The 21524-nt window shown below is 37.8% G+C and overlaps 1 protein-coding gene across 2 annotated transcripts in view; it reads left to right on the top strand.

The window, feature by feature from the left end:
- Window positions 1-19871, top strand: part of LOC139140612 (uncharacterized) — a 37063-nt gene extending 17192 nt beyond the window's left edge. The window contains exons 12-17 of one of the 2 annotated variants that reach the window (XM_070709965.1): window positions 3565-3705; window positions 9911-9991; window positions 10473-10598; window positions 11931-14112; window positions 14435-14586; window positions 16393-19871. In XM_070709965.1, the coding sequence (XP_070566066.1) occupies window positions 3565-3705; window positions 9911-9991; window positions 10473-10598; window positions 11931-14112; window positions 14435-14586; window positions 16393-16473 (2763 nt within the window). In that variant the 3' untranslated portion in view covers window positions 16474-19871. The remainder of the gene's footprint in view (window positions 1-3564; window positions 3706-9910; window positions 9992-10472; window positions 10599-11930; window positions 14113-14434; window positions 14587-16392) is intronic. The other variant, XM_070709966.1, reaches the window with a different exon arrangement.
- The last annotated feature ends 1653 nt before the right edge of the window (window positions 19872-21524 follow it).

Here is a 21524-nt window from a genome sequence, read left to right as displayed (position 1 = left end):
TGTACTACCGAAAGGATACTGCAAAAAAAAAGGCACAATTATTAAATGTTGACAAGTATTTTCAGTTCAACAACCATGGCTTTATTTTACTTTGGGTGGGTGTGTCTCGTAAATCAAAAAAGATTCAGCATGCCGATATTGCTGGGTGATCTTTCGGCAAAACGCATAACATAATAACCCACTATCATCACTGATGTATCCTTGCCAATTTTATCTCAGGGACAGATATTTTTGCAAAGTGGTCAATTAGCATTGTCCGCTTACTGGATCTATGACATCACTGTGATCTATGACATCACTGTGATCTATGATATCACCATGATATATGGCATCACTGTGATATATAATCAACAATTTGCATAATCACATTGTACAGTCATATGTACACTGTACAAGAATTTAGAAAAGGTGCTGCAACAACTTGTCAGAGAGAATTACATCTGCTGGAAAATTTCCATGCCTTCCAAAAAATGCTAGAAGCAATCACAAGTGTGTTACGGTTGCCCAAGTTAACCCTTATCATTTCTCTGTAAGTAGTTGAAACCTTGTTATCGGTGAGAGAGATATATGATCAGGTGCCCTTTTGAAAATTTGATTGTGTGGGAAGCAGATTACTACAGAAGTTTTGGACTTCAGAAAGTTGAGGGGGGGGGGGGGGGTGGAGTGGAAGAGTTTATTATGGCAATCACTTTGTACTTGACGTGTAATGATTTCCTCATGGGAAGACCAACAGAAATTATGATTAAAATCAGTTTGTTGTGTTTACAAAAAGTTTCTTGGACTCTCAATCTTTGGAAATATTTGGCAAAATCGATGTCCTACTTGGCATTGCTGTAGACAAGGCCGTCTCAGAGACATCCAAGTAGCAGTCCAGGTGAAGAAAACCATGTGACATTGCCCTTGGAACAGATAGGAATCACATTTTCTATTTACAGCAATGCCATTGATAAGAACAAGAGCAACAATCACAATAACGACTACTAAAGTAGTACCAGTAAAAACGACAACAACAACAACAATTACAATAATAATGATATGTGAAAAGAGTCTTGTTATTACTTCCAAACATAAGTTTCAAATGCTTTTCACAATTGGAGTTGGCCATACTACTAACGACAACAATTGGTAAATTATCCCTGCTTCTGACACCAGGGGTATTTGCTTTGTCCTTGCATACAGCCATGGGTGCTGACTTTGTTTTATGATACAATTCAGTATGGCCACCTTTTGCAGCCTTTTTATATGCTTTTTTATTGTCATCTGGAGCCCTTTGTTAGACATTTTGCTTCACATTGTCATAAGAGGTAGGTATTCTGGAACACACATGAATTTTTTTTTGTTCGCTATAAAATCCCAGAATGGCCATCATGTGGTCTTGTGGCTTCCTTTGTTTTCTTGGTGTAAATTTGATGTTGAATCAAGGTTCAGTCGTCTGTTTTGGAAGTAGTCTGTTTTGGGAAATGGGGTGTGCCTCCTGCAGGCAATATGGAAGCAACTTCAAAAGATTAAAAGACAAAAGAATGAAAATAAGATGAGTGATGTGTAAGATATTTACGTCCCGAAAGGTCAATTTTTGCCGAAATTAGTTGTCTTAACAATGCAAATGAAAACATTTGCTGCTCTTATTTGACAGTTTATATTTCATTCTTTACATTACGTCAATACTGGTACTTTGGCCATTTGTGATAATGTTATCAGGACCACCTGTGTATGTCTGTTAATTGGAGAGTGCTGAGTCACTGGCAGTGGATTTTTAGGCAAAACGTAATTATCTGTGTTTCTCATTCCAGATCTTGTCATAAAAATAATGCAGAAATATGTTTTTTTTTAATTTTGTAATTTATTGAGCTCACGAGATCCAACTACTGCCATGAAAACAACAGAACTGGGTGCAGTCAGTAATTCTGACTTTATAGCAGGATGACGAGAAGTTATTATAACCGTTCAGAAGTGTACAATTTATAATTACATGAATAATCAACAAAAACTGACATTTTCCACTGTGCATAGTGAAATATGAGTTTGTTTATCGTGCACCTTAATTAGAAAGAAACCCTGTTTTAGCCTTACATCAAACGTCTTGTGCAAAAAAGAGTATGGGTAACTGTATGAAGGCCGTCTAATGTGTTAAGGTGGCTGGAAAGGCTATTTTTGCACCAATTCTTTTCTCAGAGTTAATGTCAAGTTTCAAGTGTTAGAATCAAGATATTTGGTTCAAATTTTCAAGATAACTCCCTTACTTAATACTTTCTCCAAAGAATATAAAAATTGTATATTTGAAGCCATGATTTTGAAATATGACACCAGTAAATATTAAAATTTAATTATTCATATTGTTTTTACATATTTGAATTTAATAATGATTGGATAGTACTTAATATTACCAAATTAGTTATAAATATGTTGACACTATTAATTGTAAGATGTGTACAGCAGGATTTGCAAATAAAATCAGTTTTTATGATTTTACATGGGTTTTCATATCAAAAATTTATTTAAAAATTCTTTCAAATTTCAAAATGTGATTTTTCAAAAAGTACTTCAAATACAGGAAAATTGTGCCATAGTCATCTTGTCTGTAACCTTGTTAATAGGCTGTAAAAATTCCATGTCCATATCTCATTTCAAAGGTTGGATTAAATTGGTATAAAATTATGTAGGAAAACTGTTATTCTGTCAAAAATGTTGAAAATAAGCCATATTTGCACCCCTCTTTTGAAGTCACAGAGCAGTCTTTTTGGTTAATCTCACTTTTGACACCTCTTTGACACTCAAATAATCTAAAAATGCATTTACAATAGCAGTCACTAACTCTGAATGCAAGCACCGCCTTGTCAAACTTTCCTGAAAAACATCAAATAATGACTTTCCCTTTTCAAACATTTTATTAAAAGCTAGGGGACCTCTAACATAGTTAATACACTATGGACTCCCCAACTTCTTCTTATTTGGTCAGTTTTTCAGAAGTTTCAACAGGTTTTAACTCTGCAATGCCTTTGAGCCCAAATGTCTAGTTTTTTTTATTCCACAGAGACTGTTGACTACTTTTATATTTTAATAGTTTTATTGAAGTTTATAACTGACGCTGTAGCCTTTCCAACCACCTTAAGTACAAGCGTATTAATATTCATTATTGCAAAGTGCTTCAATGAGTAATGAAGTATATTCATATATGATGATAGTACATCATTGTCAAGGAAGATGTTGCTGTACCCTAGATAACATTGTGCGCTGTATGCAACAATGCTGCCCTGCATTTTCTTTATTTGTGCACAGCTAGGGTTGTCCAATTCTGCTTGTAACTGGTTGATGTGGTCCATAAAGCATGTCACATTACATGGCGGCAATTCTGTTTCTTTGTTCAAAAGTGAAAGAATTTTTTCGCAGGGGGGGGCAAAGATTGTTAGAGGCCAAAGCAGTCATCATGGTGAATGGTTATTAAGATCGATGTAAATCAGGTCACCACCAGTCATGAATGACAGCCGCCCCCACACGTTCCTTTTATATACCTCCCCCTCTCTTTATCTAAATTTTTCTTGTGTATGTTGCGTCCAACACACCTAGGCACTGAGGGTGCTGAATCCTAGAGTGGCTTGCCTGCAGGAGGCGACCATATCATCGGCATCACCTGCCCTTCCCAGACGAGAGCTGAAGCCACCTGGTTCACCGGCTATCAGACGTGCCAAGGACCAATCCAGAGTCACGGTGAGTAGTGACCTTGCTATGCCCCTCTGAATTTCTCTAAATTTTGTGTCTTTAATGGCATCGGCATTGCAGAACCAGCCAAGCGTTTTGTCCTGCCTGACAGATGACATAAGTGCTCCAACAACATCAGGAGGAATCTTCAGTGATGATTCTTGGGAACACCCAGCAGTGTATGCATCTTGAATTTTGGCCCGTCAAATTAAAAAAAAAATTATTACCCTTGTGGCAAACGAGAAATTCAAAAGGAGAGCCAATGTGATTATCCTTGCAGGGTTGGAAACACTGCACATCATGGATGCTGGATATATGGCATATATTCTGATCTTTACTTGAACTTGCTAAAATATCCTGCTTTAGACATTTCACGTTGTTATTGTTTTCTTGAAAAACAAGGTAGGGTTTACTCACAATATGGGGCCTCAAAACATGGACCCAGGATACTTGTTACATTACGGTAATTTAACCCAGGCCTGCAGTTTCGCTTGGAAGCAAAGGTGGTAAAATGCACAAAAAACTCCCTGCCTGACATATATCATAAAAGAAGAGGAACTGGAATCGGATAATGATTTACAGTATAGCATTGATGAACCAGTCTCTCCGTACATGTGACTGGTGCTTGTCGATGCACAATCCGTCATGCACACTGTGCATGTTGGGGGAAAGGTCTGTCTCAACCCCTGCTCCAGACACTTTTATTTTGTAAAAAAAATTTTAAAATAGTGTTCAAAGTTTTGAAGGCTTCACATAATTTCTGTGTGCACAATATGTACTGTGTATAGGAACTTGATAATTTTTGTTGATTAAGGAAAAGGGCGCGCGACAACGCCCAATATGGCTTCAGCTTGTCAGCACCACACAATCTGCAAAGACACACCTTATGTTGCATAGCCATCGACGGTGTAGGGCAATAAAAGTAGTCCAGACCTACACGCATTTTCCCAAACGCCTTTTTCTATCTTTCTGTGTTGTTTGCTGTCTGCTTTCAAACATCTTTGCAATTTTATATCAGTCAGAAGAAGTAAACAACTCCGTTATTTCAGAAAAAAACACCAAAATGATATTTACTGACAAAAACATTTCAAAAACATGTTTGGAAAAAGTAGGTGTTGTTTCTGCAATCAGATGCAATGAAATTCACATGGTGGTGTTCTGCTTACATGCCAGGGTTACCGTTATTTCAAAGATCTTCAACTTGGTCTTGTGTTTCTACAGTCATTCTTGCTATTAAATCATTCACTGATGCCTCATACCATGAAATGGCGATGATCGCAAATGATGTCATTTTTTTCTCTTATTTATATGCATAAATAATATTTGTCTGCGTTTTCCGCGTAAACGATGAAAAATAAAGCCTGCTAGTGCTACAATGGCTACTAAAAGTCACATTAATTCGTATGAATTTATGGCTCAGACTACAAGCTGCAACAGCCGCGCATGCAACAACAAAATTTGTCCGAATTTTAGGCGGCGTTGTCCAATGTTGCGCACGTGCAGCTATATTTAGTAACAAACCTGAAATCGCGATCAATGCTATTACCTTTAATCATGAAGTCCCAACTAAACATTTTCCAAATCCTCCGGACCTCTTGCCGTGTCTTACTTGTCAATAGCGCTGTTCACGGTTACAAGTTTGTTACTAAATATAGCTGTACGCGCGCGACATTGGACACGCAGCTTGAAATGCGGACAAATTTTATCAATGTTGCATGCGTGGCTGTTTTTGCAGCTTGTACTCTGAGTCGTTAATATGTTTTTTGTATTCATTGTTACACTAGCAGTCACCCACTGAGATGTATTTTCGTCGTTCTTGCATGCGTAATTTTCAAAAGCGTAATCTAAAAATGCGGACAAATATTTATTTTTGCATATTAATGAGAGAACAGTGACGTAAACTGTGAACAGTCCTACTTGTCAATTTATGCCAGTGATCAAGTTACACCCAACACAGTGTCAAACAGATGCTTCAAGAAGGTAGATTGGATGTACCGTTCATGTAATTTATTTCAAAGTTCTTGGTCTGTATTGGTGCCCTTGGTGGGATTTTTTTGTGTAAATGATTAGTGTGGTCGAGTTTGGCTTTTCATGCAGTCATTTGTGTATCAATATGGCACCCGATGTAACCCGATTGTAGTTATTACAGATAATATCGAAATTTGCCATTTCGACAGGGGAGACATTTACAAATATATTTACTTGAACTGCAAACTTACATGAAATTGCAACACTTTATCATTGACTTCCAGCTTGGCCAAGAGTGGCGGCCATCATGATGAAACCATTCTTACATGAAGAAGGGCTGCCATGCACTGCATATTGGGTGTGGCTCACAGCATACGTTGCGGTACTTATCGAATGTATGATTGGTCAGTCTGATAGCTTTATTCTCATCTGTGAGTGTAAGTGTCTTCAAGTTATGTGCAGTGTATGGTAATCCCGCTTCGAAGAATTGTTTTTCCGTAATGGTTGTCAGTCTTCATCAAGCTGTTAAAGGCACTGACAATTGTTGCAACTCCAAATAAACACAATTTCCTGAAAATTTGAGGGTTAGGCAGGATATAAAAAGGAGCAAGATGGCGGCGATACTCATAATTCAAGATGCCTCCTACTGAGCAACAAGGGGACAAAGTCCAGAAAGTCTAGTTTGTTGAGTTTGTTTCAATAGAAACTCTACAAAAAATAATTTGTGTAGATACACCTGCAAAAGGGATTTTTTTTCCTACCATAAAGAATCAATGAGTGCCATTTTCTGGAAGAATTTACTGTATTTTCTTTGAATTCATACAATTAGCTTAAAGATGAATTCTACTCAAAAGTCTTTGTATGTCTTAGAGTTCCATCATCACAAATTTATTTGTCTGTGGGTAAGCTAGTTCTGTTTATTTCACAAGGTGATGAAAAAACAGCGTCCTTTGTCTGTGCTTTTCATGGCAGGTTTTGTATTATTTTCATTCTCTGTAGGTTTTTGTGAGGAGAATATTAGATTTGCTGGAAGGTGAGGTGTCCATTGTTGAGGACGGGTTTGAAAGCAAGATGCAGTGTTGTCCATACATGTATGGACTTGTTCTTGGCTTGTTTTCTACAGCATCTTGTAATGGCTGTATCATGCTCACCAAAAACATTTTGCCATCCTCATCCCTTTTCCTGCCAAGTTCATATTTCACCAGCAGTTCAAGTTTCTAGTGAAGCACAATATGTCCCATTTGGTGCATTTTAACAAAAAATCGAACATTGAAGGCCCCTTGAAATCACAGATACTGTCAACATGATTTTTATGGACTAAAGCTGTTGGAACAGACCAAGCCAAATGGATGGAAATGCGTATGGTTTTGGCTCAATACCGCTTTCCATTGAGTTGGCTGATGGGGAAGTGATACTGTCAGGCAGTGAAAGGGTTATAGATGATTTGAAGAAACTTATTTTTTTGCAATAAGAAATGCGAAGGCTGTTCTTGCTGATTTTTTTCAACTCTTTTAGTTATTCAAACTTCTGATATCCAGAAATTGTGGTAGGCTATAAACTTAGTACATGTATTGTTCATATACTACTGAAATGTTTCTTAATGAGGCAAAGATGACATATTTAGTTGGTTGTGAGTATCAATTTGGCTAAGAATACACCAAAACAAAACTTTTAACACACATTTTTTGACTTTTTGCACAAATTCATAACAGATCTCTAGGAACTGACTCAGCAAAGTGAGTGACTTATCAAAGGAATGAGAGTTTCATCTGAACAGTCATGTAGATCAGCTAACTATAATTACAGTCTACCGCTAGTGAACAGCCATTTCCATGATTGTATATCACCACCGCTACGCAAACACCACAGACCTAGTGATCACCCGTTACATCCATAGAAACCATACACATCTGCAGTAAAATTGTCGTGAGGTGTGGAGTATTAACCATGACACATTCTAGTCGATGAGCGACGGCCATCTTGAATCCAGTAACTTCAGGGCCTGAAATGATTCCGTGGATGTATTTTTGTACTTTTTCAAACCTTGGCAACTAAAAGCTGCCAGATAGACAACCACCTGACCAATTCGTTTGCAACACAGCTATTGCCCATGACCCTGCATACTCTCTGCAGCCAGCTCAGGCTCCTTTGAAGCTAGAAACTGACCATTGTGATCGCTGACAAGTAGCACCTGATTTCCTTCCTCCACTGTAGACACGTATTCTGTCATAATCCGCACTGACTGGCCACCAACATACTTCAATAACTCACCCAGTCTCAGTTCAGAGATTCCTTGGAAACCAGTCTGATGTTCTCTGTCAGAAGATTGCACTATAAGTTTAATGAAAAAATATTTTCAGAAGCAGAGTCTAATCTTGTTATCACCTGTCTTACAATAGAACGGTCCAACGATACTGCTGAAGATAGCCTTAGAATGGACTATTGCAACAGTGACAATAAGGGAGTGCCACTTTACTTTCGATCTACAAATGACAAACATGATCTTTATAGTTACATGGCCCAGTAGATCTGATACATATGTTATTCTGAATACTAGTAGGACATTTCAAGTGGGTGGTAAAATTTCTAGAATGAAATGCAGTGGAACCTTCTATGTTTTGGTTTCGTTGAATGATCAATCAAATGTAAATGAGAGAGAGGCAGCAGAGCATGGTTTTTACACATAAAAGGGAGTCATGAACCGGCTGTTCATCATCTCATTGTAACAACATTAGATGGATGTTATTCTTGTGTGTTCTAAATCAGCCCACTTTTCATACTCCTGGAAGGGAGGGAACCGAGAGAAGACAAATATAAACAAAGCAGTTTGATTTGTGCTTCTTCTTTTACACAGAGTCGGAAGGTAAATCATGCTTTTATGTTACAGTTGCCGTATCGGTTGTTTTCTGCATCCCATTGGTTACTGCCCACCCCTGTAGTGTGCAGCCAGACTTGTGCTGATTACATAGTGTCACCACTGTGATGCATAGTGGCAGGTTTTTCATTTCTCCAAATTCTTTGAATGAAATGCCATCGATTCAGGCAACAGTGTTCTGTTGGGGAGAATCGTATTATGTTGTGCAAGAGAACTAGTAATTTCATGAGGTTTATGAGTGAGGAATCTTTAAATATGTACACAAACATATTTTGTGTCATATCTTCACAAATATGAATAGGAAGTTACTGGTATTAGACCATGCTGGCTAGAATGACCAAATCACACACTAAGACCACTGAATGTGGTTTGTCCTTGCATGCGTGAGTTTCTTGGCACAAATTTCTGCAAGAATGAAAAGAGTGGAAAAAAAATATTCCTTGATATGAACTGATGGTCTGATGTGAAATATCAAAGGAGGAATGGAAATTCACTCGCAGACTTTTGAAACCTCCATACAGGTCCACTGGGTACACGTACTGCAAAGCATATCAGGTTGTCTTGTCTAAAACAGACTACACGGAATAATTTTTTCCCACAAACTGTCTACGACTGAAATCATATACTCCCAGACACAGTGCCAAGGGGAACAGTTGGTATCTTCAGATTCCAAGTGGCAAATTTCTAGGAATAAATCACCTCTACAACTATTTTCCCACACCATTTAAGTTTGGTTGCTGCTCCCAACCGGCAAAATTCTTTAATTTGATGAAGGTGCCTGGGGTAGAAAGGTGAACTCTGGGTAGACATTCTACCTTACATAGAGTACATGGCTGTGAGTCACTCATACCAATATGTAGAAGCACAGACACAGGCAATCTCTCTCTATGGGGATACCATTTCCTTTTGGGAGACCTACCTGAGATTGCTTTCCACTGTTCTAATTGATTGCCACCACATATTGGTCTCAAAACCTTTGATTGTTGAGATAGTATGCGCCTCAAAAGTGAAAGACTTGAACTTTTGCTCAAACTTTCCTCAAGGAATCTAACCCTTCTCTTTCAAAATCAAGAATAAAAATTGACAGGTTACTGCAAATTTTTGTACCAGAGAAACGAATCACCAAAGATGTACTAATATTTTAAATTCAAAATGGCTGCCATTCCTGTGTTAAGTCTATGGAGAAAAATAAATTTTTCGATTTTCGAAAAACTAAGACGGTGAAATTTTTCTTTCACCAATAACTTTAAAATGAGCCGTCACAGGTGGTAGATCAGAAAAGTATTATAAGAGTGTGAGAGTCCAAATATCTGTCCCCGAGGTCTATCTTTAGTGACCACTAACCATTCCACCCTGCATTGCCTTTTCCAGCCTTCCAATAAGAGTGTGGTGAAATGGGCTGATGTCTTGTCCAGCCCTGAAGAGGAGGAAGTTGTAACTGCTGCCCAACAGGTGAGTCCATCATCCATCTACCAAACAACGTACCCCAACAAATTCATTGTTGTACAGTCCCCTGTAAACACCTGCTCTGTTGAGCTATCTTACTAGTAAGGTTTACGAGCAAAGTTGGAGAATTTCTAAAGTGAATGTGTGGGCGCAGCTGTAAAGTTAATCAGTGAAACAAGAATGGACCTTTTCAGCCAAAACGAAACTAAAATCTGTCCATGACTTGGGATCCGTGACTTGGGTGTTGAAAGATTCTGTGCCATCTTCTTTAAGGCTTCTTTGATGGAATTTTTTTTGTGAAGTTTTTATATGTGGTTTTGGAAATATCAATGGCTCAAATGTGTCTCATGTTGGAGAATATTTGAATTGAATTTAAATGATTCTGGGACTTCATTTTGTTATGTGTACATGTACAAAAACATTCCAGTTCTCAAATCCTCTTGTTCCTTTTCTCCGCGTCTCTCTGTCTTTCATTGTGTGTCTCTAGAAAACTGCTGCACTTTCATTGAATCAAGATTTGGACACATTGTGCTCAACACCACGCAATGACAGCAGACAGACTGCGAAAGGTAGTCTGTTGAAGCAAAGAGAAGAGGATTTGAAAAGACTTAAAGTGAGTGAGGCTCAGGCATTAACTCTCTACACTTTTCTTGTTCTTAAAATATCATCCAATTTTTCTGTATCTTTAGATTGTAAAAAGATAGGTAATGCTAAAGTGAAGTCAGCTTTTGGTCTCAGTGAACTCAAAGACACTATTATATTAAAAGTCAGGGTCTTGTATACTCCTGGACAGTCTTTGAATTTTAAGGCCTCTTGGAAAAGTCCTTGCAAATAATATTGAGACGTGGAAAGTCCTGAAAAATGGACAATTCACCCACAATTATCAAAAATCACAGGATGATCAGTTTTGGTATTATGAAAATGATATATTGTAAAAATGATAACTTGAAAGTGATATTTTGGACCCCATAAAATCTTTGAAAATTGCTGAAGAAGTCTTTGAAAGTCCTTTAAAATATGTTAAGTGACTTTGAGTGTATGGACCCTGCATATATATTTTCTGACAGTATTTTGGATCAGAGAAACAAATTTCCGCACCTTTACCCATATTTGAAACCGAGTATGATGGCTATTCTGTGTTTTAACATTTTGTATCCAAAAAAATTTCTGATGTTACAAAATGTGTTCCCACATGCTGTAGGTCCAGCAAAGAGTTGTAAGAAAGCCAGTCTTGATTGATTTATATAAGGGTGTGAACATAACTCCCTAGATACCTTATCACTTAGTCTCATAAGGCTTAAAATTAAAGAACCTTGTTTGTTTCTCATCCTAGCAATTGTATTGATCTCTCTGTTAGCATTTTTTTTACTCTCAGCAGAAAAAAATGTTATTTTGAAAAAAATGAGTATATTTATGCATGACAGAAAATGTTACCATGTGCAGGATAACATGTAGACACTTTACTGTTCTGAACAGCGACCTATCTTATCACTTCAATCCATGTGGTAATCACCGCTGCATGTAATTTTCCTGTTTTAGTTTATTAATGTATTGGTGGTTGTATCTTGTCAGCTAAAAAACTGACCCCAAAAAATAAACGTGGAAAATAAAAAAGTAACTGCATCATTTTTGGGATGAGGAAAGAATTTCATTAATTTTTTTTTGGCCCGACACAAATGTTGTAAATATATCACTCTCTTGGTATGTAACAGCTTGCAGACATGAATTTCTTGATGTCTTGACAAGTACAAAGGGGTCAGTTTATCAAATTTTTCTCTGTGCACTTGGCAAAGTATGTGCATATAAATGGTCAAATGAAGCTTAACATGAAGCAGCATTTTCTGAATGAATGCAAGACTCTCGTAATGATAATCAAGCAAAGTGAACTATTGGATTCACGTGTTGTGTCATTAGTGTAATGAAATTCCATCTCGTCTTCTGTCAGGAAATGGAAGAAGTGGAAAGGCTTCTGGAGTTGGAGATTCAGCAACTTGAAAGAGATAACCTGCTACATTTGCCTGTGACCACTGCACAAAGCCGTCCACCCAACGCGCTCACAACTACTGTCAGTCATATGTCCAGTCCACTCGTACCGGCTGTCTCCAGCTACACAGTTTTACCCGGACACACTCCTGTGAATTCTAGACAGGAAATTGCTGACCACGGCATTCTCCAGTCATCGCTTTCTCAGCACTTGATAAACCACCCGCTACCAGCAGAACACCGAGAACAAGGAAGCGTTGAGCTTCACATTTCTACAAGTGACCACTGTGTTCTGAGTAGGCCCCCTAATTCTTTTTCCAATGGTCAGCCACAAAAGCTAAGCTTTACACATGCCAAGGTACCAAAAACTCCAGCACAAACACCCCTTCAAGCTAATAGTAGCAAGCCAGCTTTGAGCGCTATCCAGCAAACCACACTGCAATATGCTATCCCACAATACCACATGGGATGTGATGCCCCCAACGCAAAGCAGGTGAAGCACTGCAGAGACCAGGAGTCCTACAACCAGCAGCCCCTGCCTCAACAGCAGTCTCTCCATCAAACTCCACAGGTGTGGCATCCACTGCCTGGATCATCGTTCACCTCATTCAACAGAACACAAGAGGCAGTGCATTTGCCATTTAAACAAGCAGTCGCACCCCACCAGGGCCTGTCCCTCACCAGTCAACAGATGCATCCTCACTCTCAGCAGACATTTACAAGTCAGACTCCTCAGACTTGCATACCAACAAGTGCCTTAGAGGTTGTATCGGGGAAGAAGTTGACAAGACTTGACCAAGTTGCACCAGAGAGTAGATCGGCTCCTAGTAATGGTGACCTTGAAATGTATCCATCACTGCAGGTCAATGAAACAAGACGTGATGAAGAAGAGAAAAGTAGCTCAACTGAAACGTGTGGTCTGTCACACTGGTCGATGCAATCACACACAAACCCATCAAACATGTATTCCTCCGCTCAAAGTTATCAAGGAGCACCGGATGTGCCTCACAATGATGTTGGCTCAGTCCAAGAGATCTCAGTAAGCCGCAAATTTGGTCCTGTGTCAGTGTCAGGTGACTCAGCAGTAAACAGCAGCAGACTCATACCTCAAACTTCTCTGGTAAGTGATGGCCAGGAACCCTGTGAAAGCGATAGGCTTGGGTCACAGGACAAAGTTGCTGGAAATTCCAAACTGCTGAGCACGACAAGCAACCCTCTGTTGACCCACTCATCACCCCAGATCGCAACCTGTTTTGCAAACTGTGATTCAGAATCAAGTGCAAAGAAAGCTGGCATTCATACTTATGTCTACTGCACCGTAACGCCAAGTAAGCTAGAAACATTAAAAGAAACTCACTTGCAGTCGCACATGAACAATCCCATCACTCCAGCCTTTCCTCACAATTTGCCATATGCAAGTACCTTCAGCATTGGATCAGCCAAAGCGCCAGCAGCGAGGGCTTCCAATCATGCGTATCTCAAAATTCAGACTCCCAAACCTGTTGTTCCCGGAAAACCCAACACAGCTCATCTTCTTCCAAAGACTACATCTTTTGCCAAGCAAGCATACAGTGATGTAGATTTGCCCATCAGAACTCCCATGGCCATGCAGAGTGCAGCAATCAATCATTCCACTATGGATGGACCAATCCCATTCAATCTTACTGTTGACTCTCCACTCGCCAGGATAGTCTCCCCCAAAGTAAGAAGACCTGTGGTTGGACAGAAGAGGTCACATGACTTGGCCACAGCTTCACAAGTGTCGCTGAGCTGTGGGGAAGAGGGTGCTGTAGCTGGCCGACACCAGCAACAGCTACAGCCTAATGTCAACCAACTGTCTGATGTGTTGGAGAAAGTGGAGGCACCGAAACAGAGCAGGATTGAAGGTAATGAGGTGTGCAGGCCACCAGCCATTTGGAGTCCCGGTGACTGTGATACGGATGTTGCAACAGAGGCAGAGTCTGAAAACAGAACAGATACAAGGCTTAACAGCGCTGTGAAAACTAGTCCCTCAGAATTCTCATCAGAGAAAAGCCCTGTCAGTAATGGAACATTCCAGCAAGGATCGCTGTCACTTGGTGCCAACCTAAAGCAGAAGAGTCCGTACAGATTGGACTTGAAAGTTCCAAGATTTACCATGCTTGGTGAGTTGATTGAATGTGCATGTGACAAAGTTTTCTGTAGCCTGTAGCATTTCAACTCTTCTTTCTGAGCTTTTTTGCACACTGGTGTTGAATTAGTGTTTTGAGAGTTTCACATTTTAAGATAGTATACATCCATCCTTGAAACAAGGCTTTCTTCTTGTTTCATTAACTTTTAAAGACGTGCATAGAAAATAAACTTACAATCCTGTAATTTGACAATTCAAAATAGCAAATTCAAGAGTTTTAAAGTCATGGCTTCATCGTGGGTTTTTTTCTCATTTGACAGTTCTAAACAATTTTCTTTTTGTCTCTCTGCAATCAGGCAAAGCCAATCAGCTGTTCCATGACGCCTTGTTGGATGAGGAGGTCGCGCTGTACACCTGCAGGCTGATGGGAAAGTTCAGCGCCAAGCCAGCCATGGAGAGGGATTTCAACAATCCAGTGGCAATGGTGCTGGAGGAAGGAGACACGATGGTGAGTTTTCAACGCGTGATTCTGAAAATAAGAAATTTTATCTCGGCAATTATTCACTTGTAGGTACTTGTTATCAAACTGTATGCATGCTCAATGCATGTGTATCGTTTAGTTATTATCTACCATATAATTGAAAACTTGCTTTAAAGCAATAACTTGCTCAGCTAATTAGGCAGATCTTCTGAATGGTTATCAATGTATCAAAGGTTACGATACAAATGCGTTACTGAAATCACTACAAATCAGTAGAAAACTTATAACATCAAAACTCCAACACATCAACTTTCACAGTTGACTACTTTTAGAAAGCGAAATGATGCACAATACAAAATACAAACACAAAATCAGTAAACAGCCAAAGCAAGGGAAAACAAATGTAAGGAAATGTAGACTTTATAGCATACACTGCATTACAAGGAGTTCAAATTTGTCAATCAATCATTTTACAAAAGCAGATCCTGAAGGAATTGAGAGTGGGTCATTTTTAGCTACTATAGACTACAGTCTATAGAAGCTATTGGGATGGGTATCTGTCCGGCGTCCGTGGTCAGTCTGTATGTATGTATGTATGCATGTATGTCCGTTTGTGAGGATGTTCGTCCACTCAAAAATCTTGAGAACCACAGTACTTACTGATTTGATATTTGTTCAGTAGATGAAAATCTGATTTTGAGAAACTTTTTTTGTTTTCTTTTGATATTGTTGAAAATATGCAAATTAGCTCAAAAAAGGTGTTTTTGGTTAAAAATCTTCTTCATAACCCTGGTCAGACAGCTTTGATATTTGGTATACAGGTCCCTAGGGATGACCTAACTAAGATTTGTTCAAATTGTGATAAAATATGCAAATTGGTATTTTTAAGGAATTTTTTGTCATTTTTGATGAAAAAGTTATTTCATCAAAACCGCTTGTCTGACAGCTTTGATATTTGGTATACAGGTTCATAGGGATGATCAAAATATGATTTATTTAAATATTAATGAAATCTACAATTTTGTATTTTGGCGCAATTTTTGCCATTTTTTGGTTAAAAAAATTGTTTCTCAAAAACTACTTGTCTGATAGCTTTGATATTTGGTATACAGCTTCATAGGGTGGATCAAATTGTGATATATTCAAATTGTGATGAAATTTACAATTTTGTATTTTTTTGGCAATTTTTGCCATTTTTGGTTAAAAATTTTATCAAAAACAATTAGTCTGATAGCTTTGATGTTTGGTACATAGGTTCCTAGGGGTTGTCTTAGTGTGATGTATTGAAATAATGATTGAATCTTCAATTTTTGTATTTTTGGGTCAATTTTTGCCATTTTCGATAAAAACCTTTGTTTCTCAAAAGTTACTCATCTGATATTTTTGATACTTTTTATACAGATTCATAGGGTTTATATTAATGTGACATTATGGTGAAATCTTCAATTTTGTATTTTTGAAGCTAATTTTGCCATTTTTGCCATACCCATGGTCAGGCCATCCTGAAATGAGCTATCAAAGATATCCACCTTCATCAACACATGTCATAAATAGTTATCCTTGACATTACACAGCGGAGCTCTATAGGCTGTTAGGTCGCTTGTTTCTTCAAAACTGCTGGTCAGACAGCTTTGATATTTGGTATACTGTATATATAGGTGCCCTTTAGTGGGATAATTTCAGACAATCGGGAAATACTGAATTTTGTATCCCATGTCAGTAGTGGCTTCAGGGACATTGGCCCTATGTTTTTAGTGTGTATACATAAAATAGGTGTAAAACAGGTAACACAAAATGATTGTCTAATGCAAGTTACTTTTTTCCTTTCCACAGCATTTCATCCCAGTGAAGGATGAAGTTATCAACCAAGGTTTATCACCGCTTGGATCGGCATTCTCAGCTTACACGCTGTAGTCCAGTTTTTCCAAGGATTGTGTTTCGTCTGTGGGACAAACCTAGCGATGCTTGTCACCCATGTCTTCTCCATTGCTGGCTGGTTGAGGGCAGGCTTCCAGATATGTGCCTTTAGGGGAAAATGGAGAACCATTCTAGGCTTATTGACTTTGGTCTTTTCCGTTGCTCCCAAAAATGAACTTAGTTGTCTGTGCCATCCGTGCCCGAATCATGACAGTGGATACAAATGCACCAGATAGATGCATTTTTGCCTTGAAATTTTCCAGCTGGCCTGGAAAATGGTGATGGACGAAGCGACAGTTGTGACGTTTTTGTACAGTAGTAATTCAAGTTACTCTAGAATTGGAATTCTGAAAATTGTTAGGAATTGTAACATTCCATCTGTTTTTTTACTTCAAAGGTACTGCTGACACCAAATCAAAAATGCCAGCAGCTGTAAGTGTGGATGATTTTTTCACTATTTTTGTTTGTAATGACAAGTACAGTTTCTTGTTCTACCCCTCAATTGTTGAAATTAACAGTATTCAGCTTATCAACTCAGCCTTTGTAGACTGCATTGTTATTGTTGATCAATGAATTGTGGTCCGAATTAGAATTCAAATATAAACAATAACAGTGCATTTTACTTGTATAGTCACTGTGTTAACAAGCTCAACAAGTGGATGTTTTGACTTGCTTTGGGGAGTAGAACAAGAACTTGCAATTGACAAATGAAATGAAACAAAAAATAGGTGGAAAAAATCATCAAAAAGGTACAGCTACTGGCTGTTCAAGAAGCAATATCATTTAACTACTTAATGCATATCTGTAGAGACGTGCTCCAAGTCTGTGGGCATATCAATATCAAAACAGAGTATAAATTTGAGCAGATTGTCTTGTTAATGGTAGGCTGTTGCTCTGGCGGTGGAAAAGCCATGGCGGGGACCAGTCTAGCCTATCTGCTCAAAGTACCGCTAATAATTTCTGAAATGTGTCAGAGTTAAACATACTCGTCGGGTTGTCAGTTTTTAATAGGAGAAAAACCCAAGTGTTGCTTTGATAACAGGGTAACTGGACACAAATTTTTAAGTTGGAAACGAAGTAAATTCCAACAGGACATTTAGGTCTTGACCTCTGAACTTTGTTTAGTGACCACAAATGTATGGGACTCCTTCCTGCAAGCTGTGTGCTAATCTTACATACATGTATGTCGGATAAAGAAGTACATGACAGCATAAAAGTTTGGATATTTTGAAACTTACCTTTTGTGAAGAACGTCCCTGGAACTCTCAAGTTTACTGATAGGAGCAAACTTAATTCTTACAAATAAGTTTTTGTAGGTAATTACCTAAAAAGGGTCAAATACGGGATCAGATATTACTGAATTTTATCACTTCCCAGGGAAATACACATGTGAGACTTGGTTGTGTATTTAGACTAAAATGTTCCTATTAAATTCAATGAATTTTGAACTTTCATATTTCTGATTGCAAAGTACCGTACAGCCATGAAGAATATTTTAAAGACCGACCAACAGCCTTTGTAACATAAAATGTAGTCAATGTTTGTCCAGAGCTTTTTTCACATCCGTTATTCAAGTATGCCAAAACTTCACAATTTAGTGTTTATGTGTATTTGAATGGGTACTGTAAAACAGAGTTTTGATTCAGCAAAAGAATAGTGGGTTCAACCATAAATAAGTAGACTGCCTATGGTTAAACCACCTCTGTGGCAGTAATTTTGTGACCATAGGCTGCCTTTCATGGCAGAATGCAAACACAGGACAGTGTTAGGGCTCAATATGCCGTGTATTGGAAGCTGTTAGCCAATAGGTAATTGGCTGAAACTTGTTGCAATTGAATCATTTCTAAACAGCCAATCAGCTACAGTAACAATTTGCTTAAGACTCCTTAAGTTGCTATAAATAATCACGATCTGCCAATCAAATTTTAACCTTAGAAGCTCCTTAAGTTGCTATAAATAATGGCAATCTACCAATCAGGTATAAACTTAGAAGCTAGCACACATACATCAGCAGTGTAGATATGTAGTGTAGCAATCAACCCAGTGTTTTTGAGTTTTTGCCTGTGGATGGTGTCAGGTGTAATATACAGGTGTATAACCAAGAGACCTGATCAATTCAGGGTCATTTTTTTGGTGCTGAACTTTTACCTCAAGTGTTGTCCCATCATACATAAGCATCTTTCTTTTTTTTCAAAATAAGTAGCATAGAATTTTTGTTAATAATTACATGACTTGGTGAAGAAGAAGATATATGCTGCAAGGCAGAATCTCCTTAAAAAACCAATGGAACCTTTTGTGATCAAGTGCTCACAGCTCTCATGAGTGAGTGTAATAATATGAAAGTCCAGAGTGATTAATGAAACATAGGTTCAACCACACTTTATTAGTACACATAGAATATGTGGAAAAAATAACGATTTCTGTGATTGACAGGAAAGATATGCAAATGAGAAAAGGGCTGCTGGTGACAAGCTATGAACCTCAGCAAAACGTAAAGCAAGATATTCTTTGAGATATTTTGATGTTCCCAGTTGGTTTTCAAAGGGAATTCATCTTTCTTTGATTGAGGACAAAACAAGAACAATGTCTGCCTGGATGAGAGAGGTCCATGATACAAAAATAAAGATTATTAGTAATCTATATTGAGAGTTTTCGCATTAATCACGGTGAACCTAGGGAGTTGTAAGGGTTGGAGATAGAGTACAAAGCTAGAGGCTCCCATGTAAAACCTTGTTTGAAGTCCAAAGCTTTGTTTCCTGTGATCTGTATTACTGCTGTCCTTTACACATTGTTTGTCAAGGGACTATGTATAGATTGTCATAAACATCACCAGAATGAAGAGAGATTGAATGTAAATAATTTGTACAGTACTAATTGTCATATCACAGCTTAAGGGATGTAGTTGCTCTGTTTTGTCTTTTTTTTTCAAAATTTCTGTATGACATGAGAAGTTGGTTTGTCTGACTTCTTGAAAGATGCTGAAATTCAAGTCGCTTTCACATAATGGCCATCATTGCTCTCGTAGACAGAGTAGATTACTACTCAATAAAATAATGTTTTGTCAATATTGAATGGGCATTGACAGTAACTAGATAATGGACAGACTTTAGGTACAACGTGTATTCTTAAAATTGGATAAAGATCTAGACAGAGCAACTCTGTTCCTGTAAGTTGTTTTTTGATGTCAAAACTTTAAATTCTCTTTCTTTTTGTAAATGAGATAATTGTGTATGTGTTTGCTTTTCAAAGTCGGTGTCAATTGTTCACGGTTTCTTCCCCTGTGTCTTCATCTTTGTAAAAATTTATTTTCTACATCAGTACAATAATACTGAAAACTTTTTCAGTTAAACTAACCAATGAATTTGAATTAAATAAAATGATTCAGTTGCATTTAATTTCAGTGTATCGGTATTATTTTTTAATGTGTCTAGCTTTGTACTTCATTGCTTCACACGTAATATGCTTGAACACAGGGATGGGTTGGGGAGGGGAGTTGGGGTTCTGTCAAAACTACTGATAGAAGGTTGTTTTTCTGTCTATTAGTCTTTAAATTTTACTTATTCATGTGTAAGCAATTTGGCCTTTTGAAAAGCAAAAACTCAGATGCACCAACTATCTGTCGCCACACCTTGTCAATTCACCCTGTGTACTTCATTTGTAGATTATACCATGCTTCATTCTTCCAACAATATCTACAAATCTTAAATCATGAGCTGAAAATAGTTGAAAATTGGGGTTTCCTAAATTTATTAGTAAATGTTAACCCCATTCAAAGAAATCTGTGATGGTTACAATTTCACAGAAGGGGTTGCACACAGTGAGGTTACCCACAATTCTCCTTGATTTGTGCACAAAGGCACTTACTAAAGTCTCCTTCAATTTTATTAATTTCTGAACAACTTGAAACTTAGAATCTAATTTCAAGATTACTAAATTGTTTAAAATTGGCTCCAAATTTATGTTTAAAATTCTTAGAGTAAATTGAATAAGAAGCTTTTGTTGTAGCAAAGACAGTCTCGACTGTCTCTGTTTGTAAATGCTAAAAATTGTACTTTTCTCAGTTAATTTATCAGCAACTGAGATGGTCTCATCATACCACCTGTCAGACATGCAAATTTCCTTTGCCATGAACATTCAACAAAATTAATATCCTTTCTTTCTGCCAACACAGATGCAACATATTCCCTTCTCATTTAAAGTGTGTACAGATCGAGAACTGTGGGTAACAGCACTTACCATGTGGCACATAGCCATTGACCTCACGTTCTTACTGATAAAGTCCCTGACCTGGTCTTATCAGAAATGTTATTTGAGGTACCCACCACTGATTAAATCAGTCTGACTATATCACTGTAACTGGAAATAAATTTACAGCTAGATTGTTAACCTTTTGAGCACCAAAGTTTATTTTTGTCTGCTTTATAAACTAAACCGCAGTCAATTTTTCTCAGATTTTTGCCATAATTTTGAGAAAAAATCTGTAGCCAATGAAATGGAATGTCCATTTGGCCGAAAATTATAAAAAGTACAGAAAAATTCATAAAAATTGGTAAAATGTTGCACTAAAATTTTGGCGGGAAAAAAATTACAGCGCTCAAAGGGTTAACTTCTGTTCAAATGTTTTTTGAGTTTATGCTGAACACAGTCTCTACCTGAGAGAGGTTAGCTGATATCTACACAAAAAGCAAGTAATAATTTACTTGCTGTTCGCCTTCATTTTAACAATTACAACAATGAAGGTAAATCAACATGGTGATATGTTCTAAGATAATATCTGCTTGATTTGATATTTTCTTATTGTTGTGACTATAGCCGTGAATATATTGTGCTATATGAGGAGACATTACAAAACCATGAGATACACACCTTATTTACACTTTGTTAATGTGTAAATACCCTTTTTGACCTTCCATGTGGAACAGTTTTTCGTCATGAAAAGTTCTTCAAAATAAACATACTGTGAAAAAATATAGTGGCCACAATTCTGAAATCACCGTATTTCTCACTAGCTACCCTGTGACTGCATGCACCATGGACAGTAGAAGTAA

This window comes from Ptychodera flava, chromosome 9 (assembly GCF_041260155.1).
Source record: "Ptychodera flava strain L36383 chromosome 9, AS_Pfla_20210202, whole genome shotgun sequence".
Taxonomy (NCBI): Eukaryota; Metazoa; Hemichordata; class Enteropneusta; family Ptychoderidae; genus Ptychodera; species Ptychodera flava.
The sequence above is the reverse complement of the archived record's forward strand: the minus strand, read 5'-3'. Positions and strand labels throughout refer to the sequence as shown.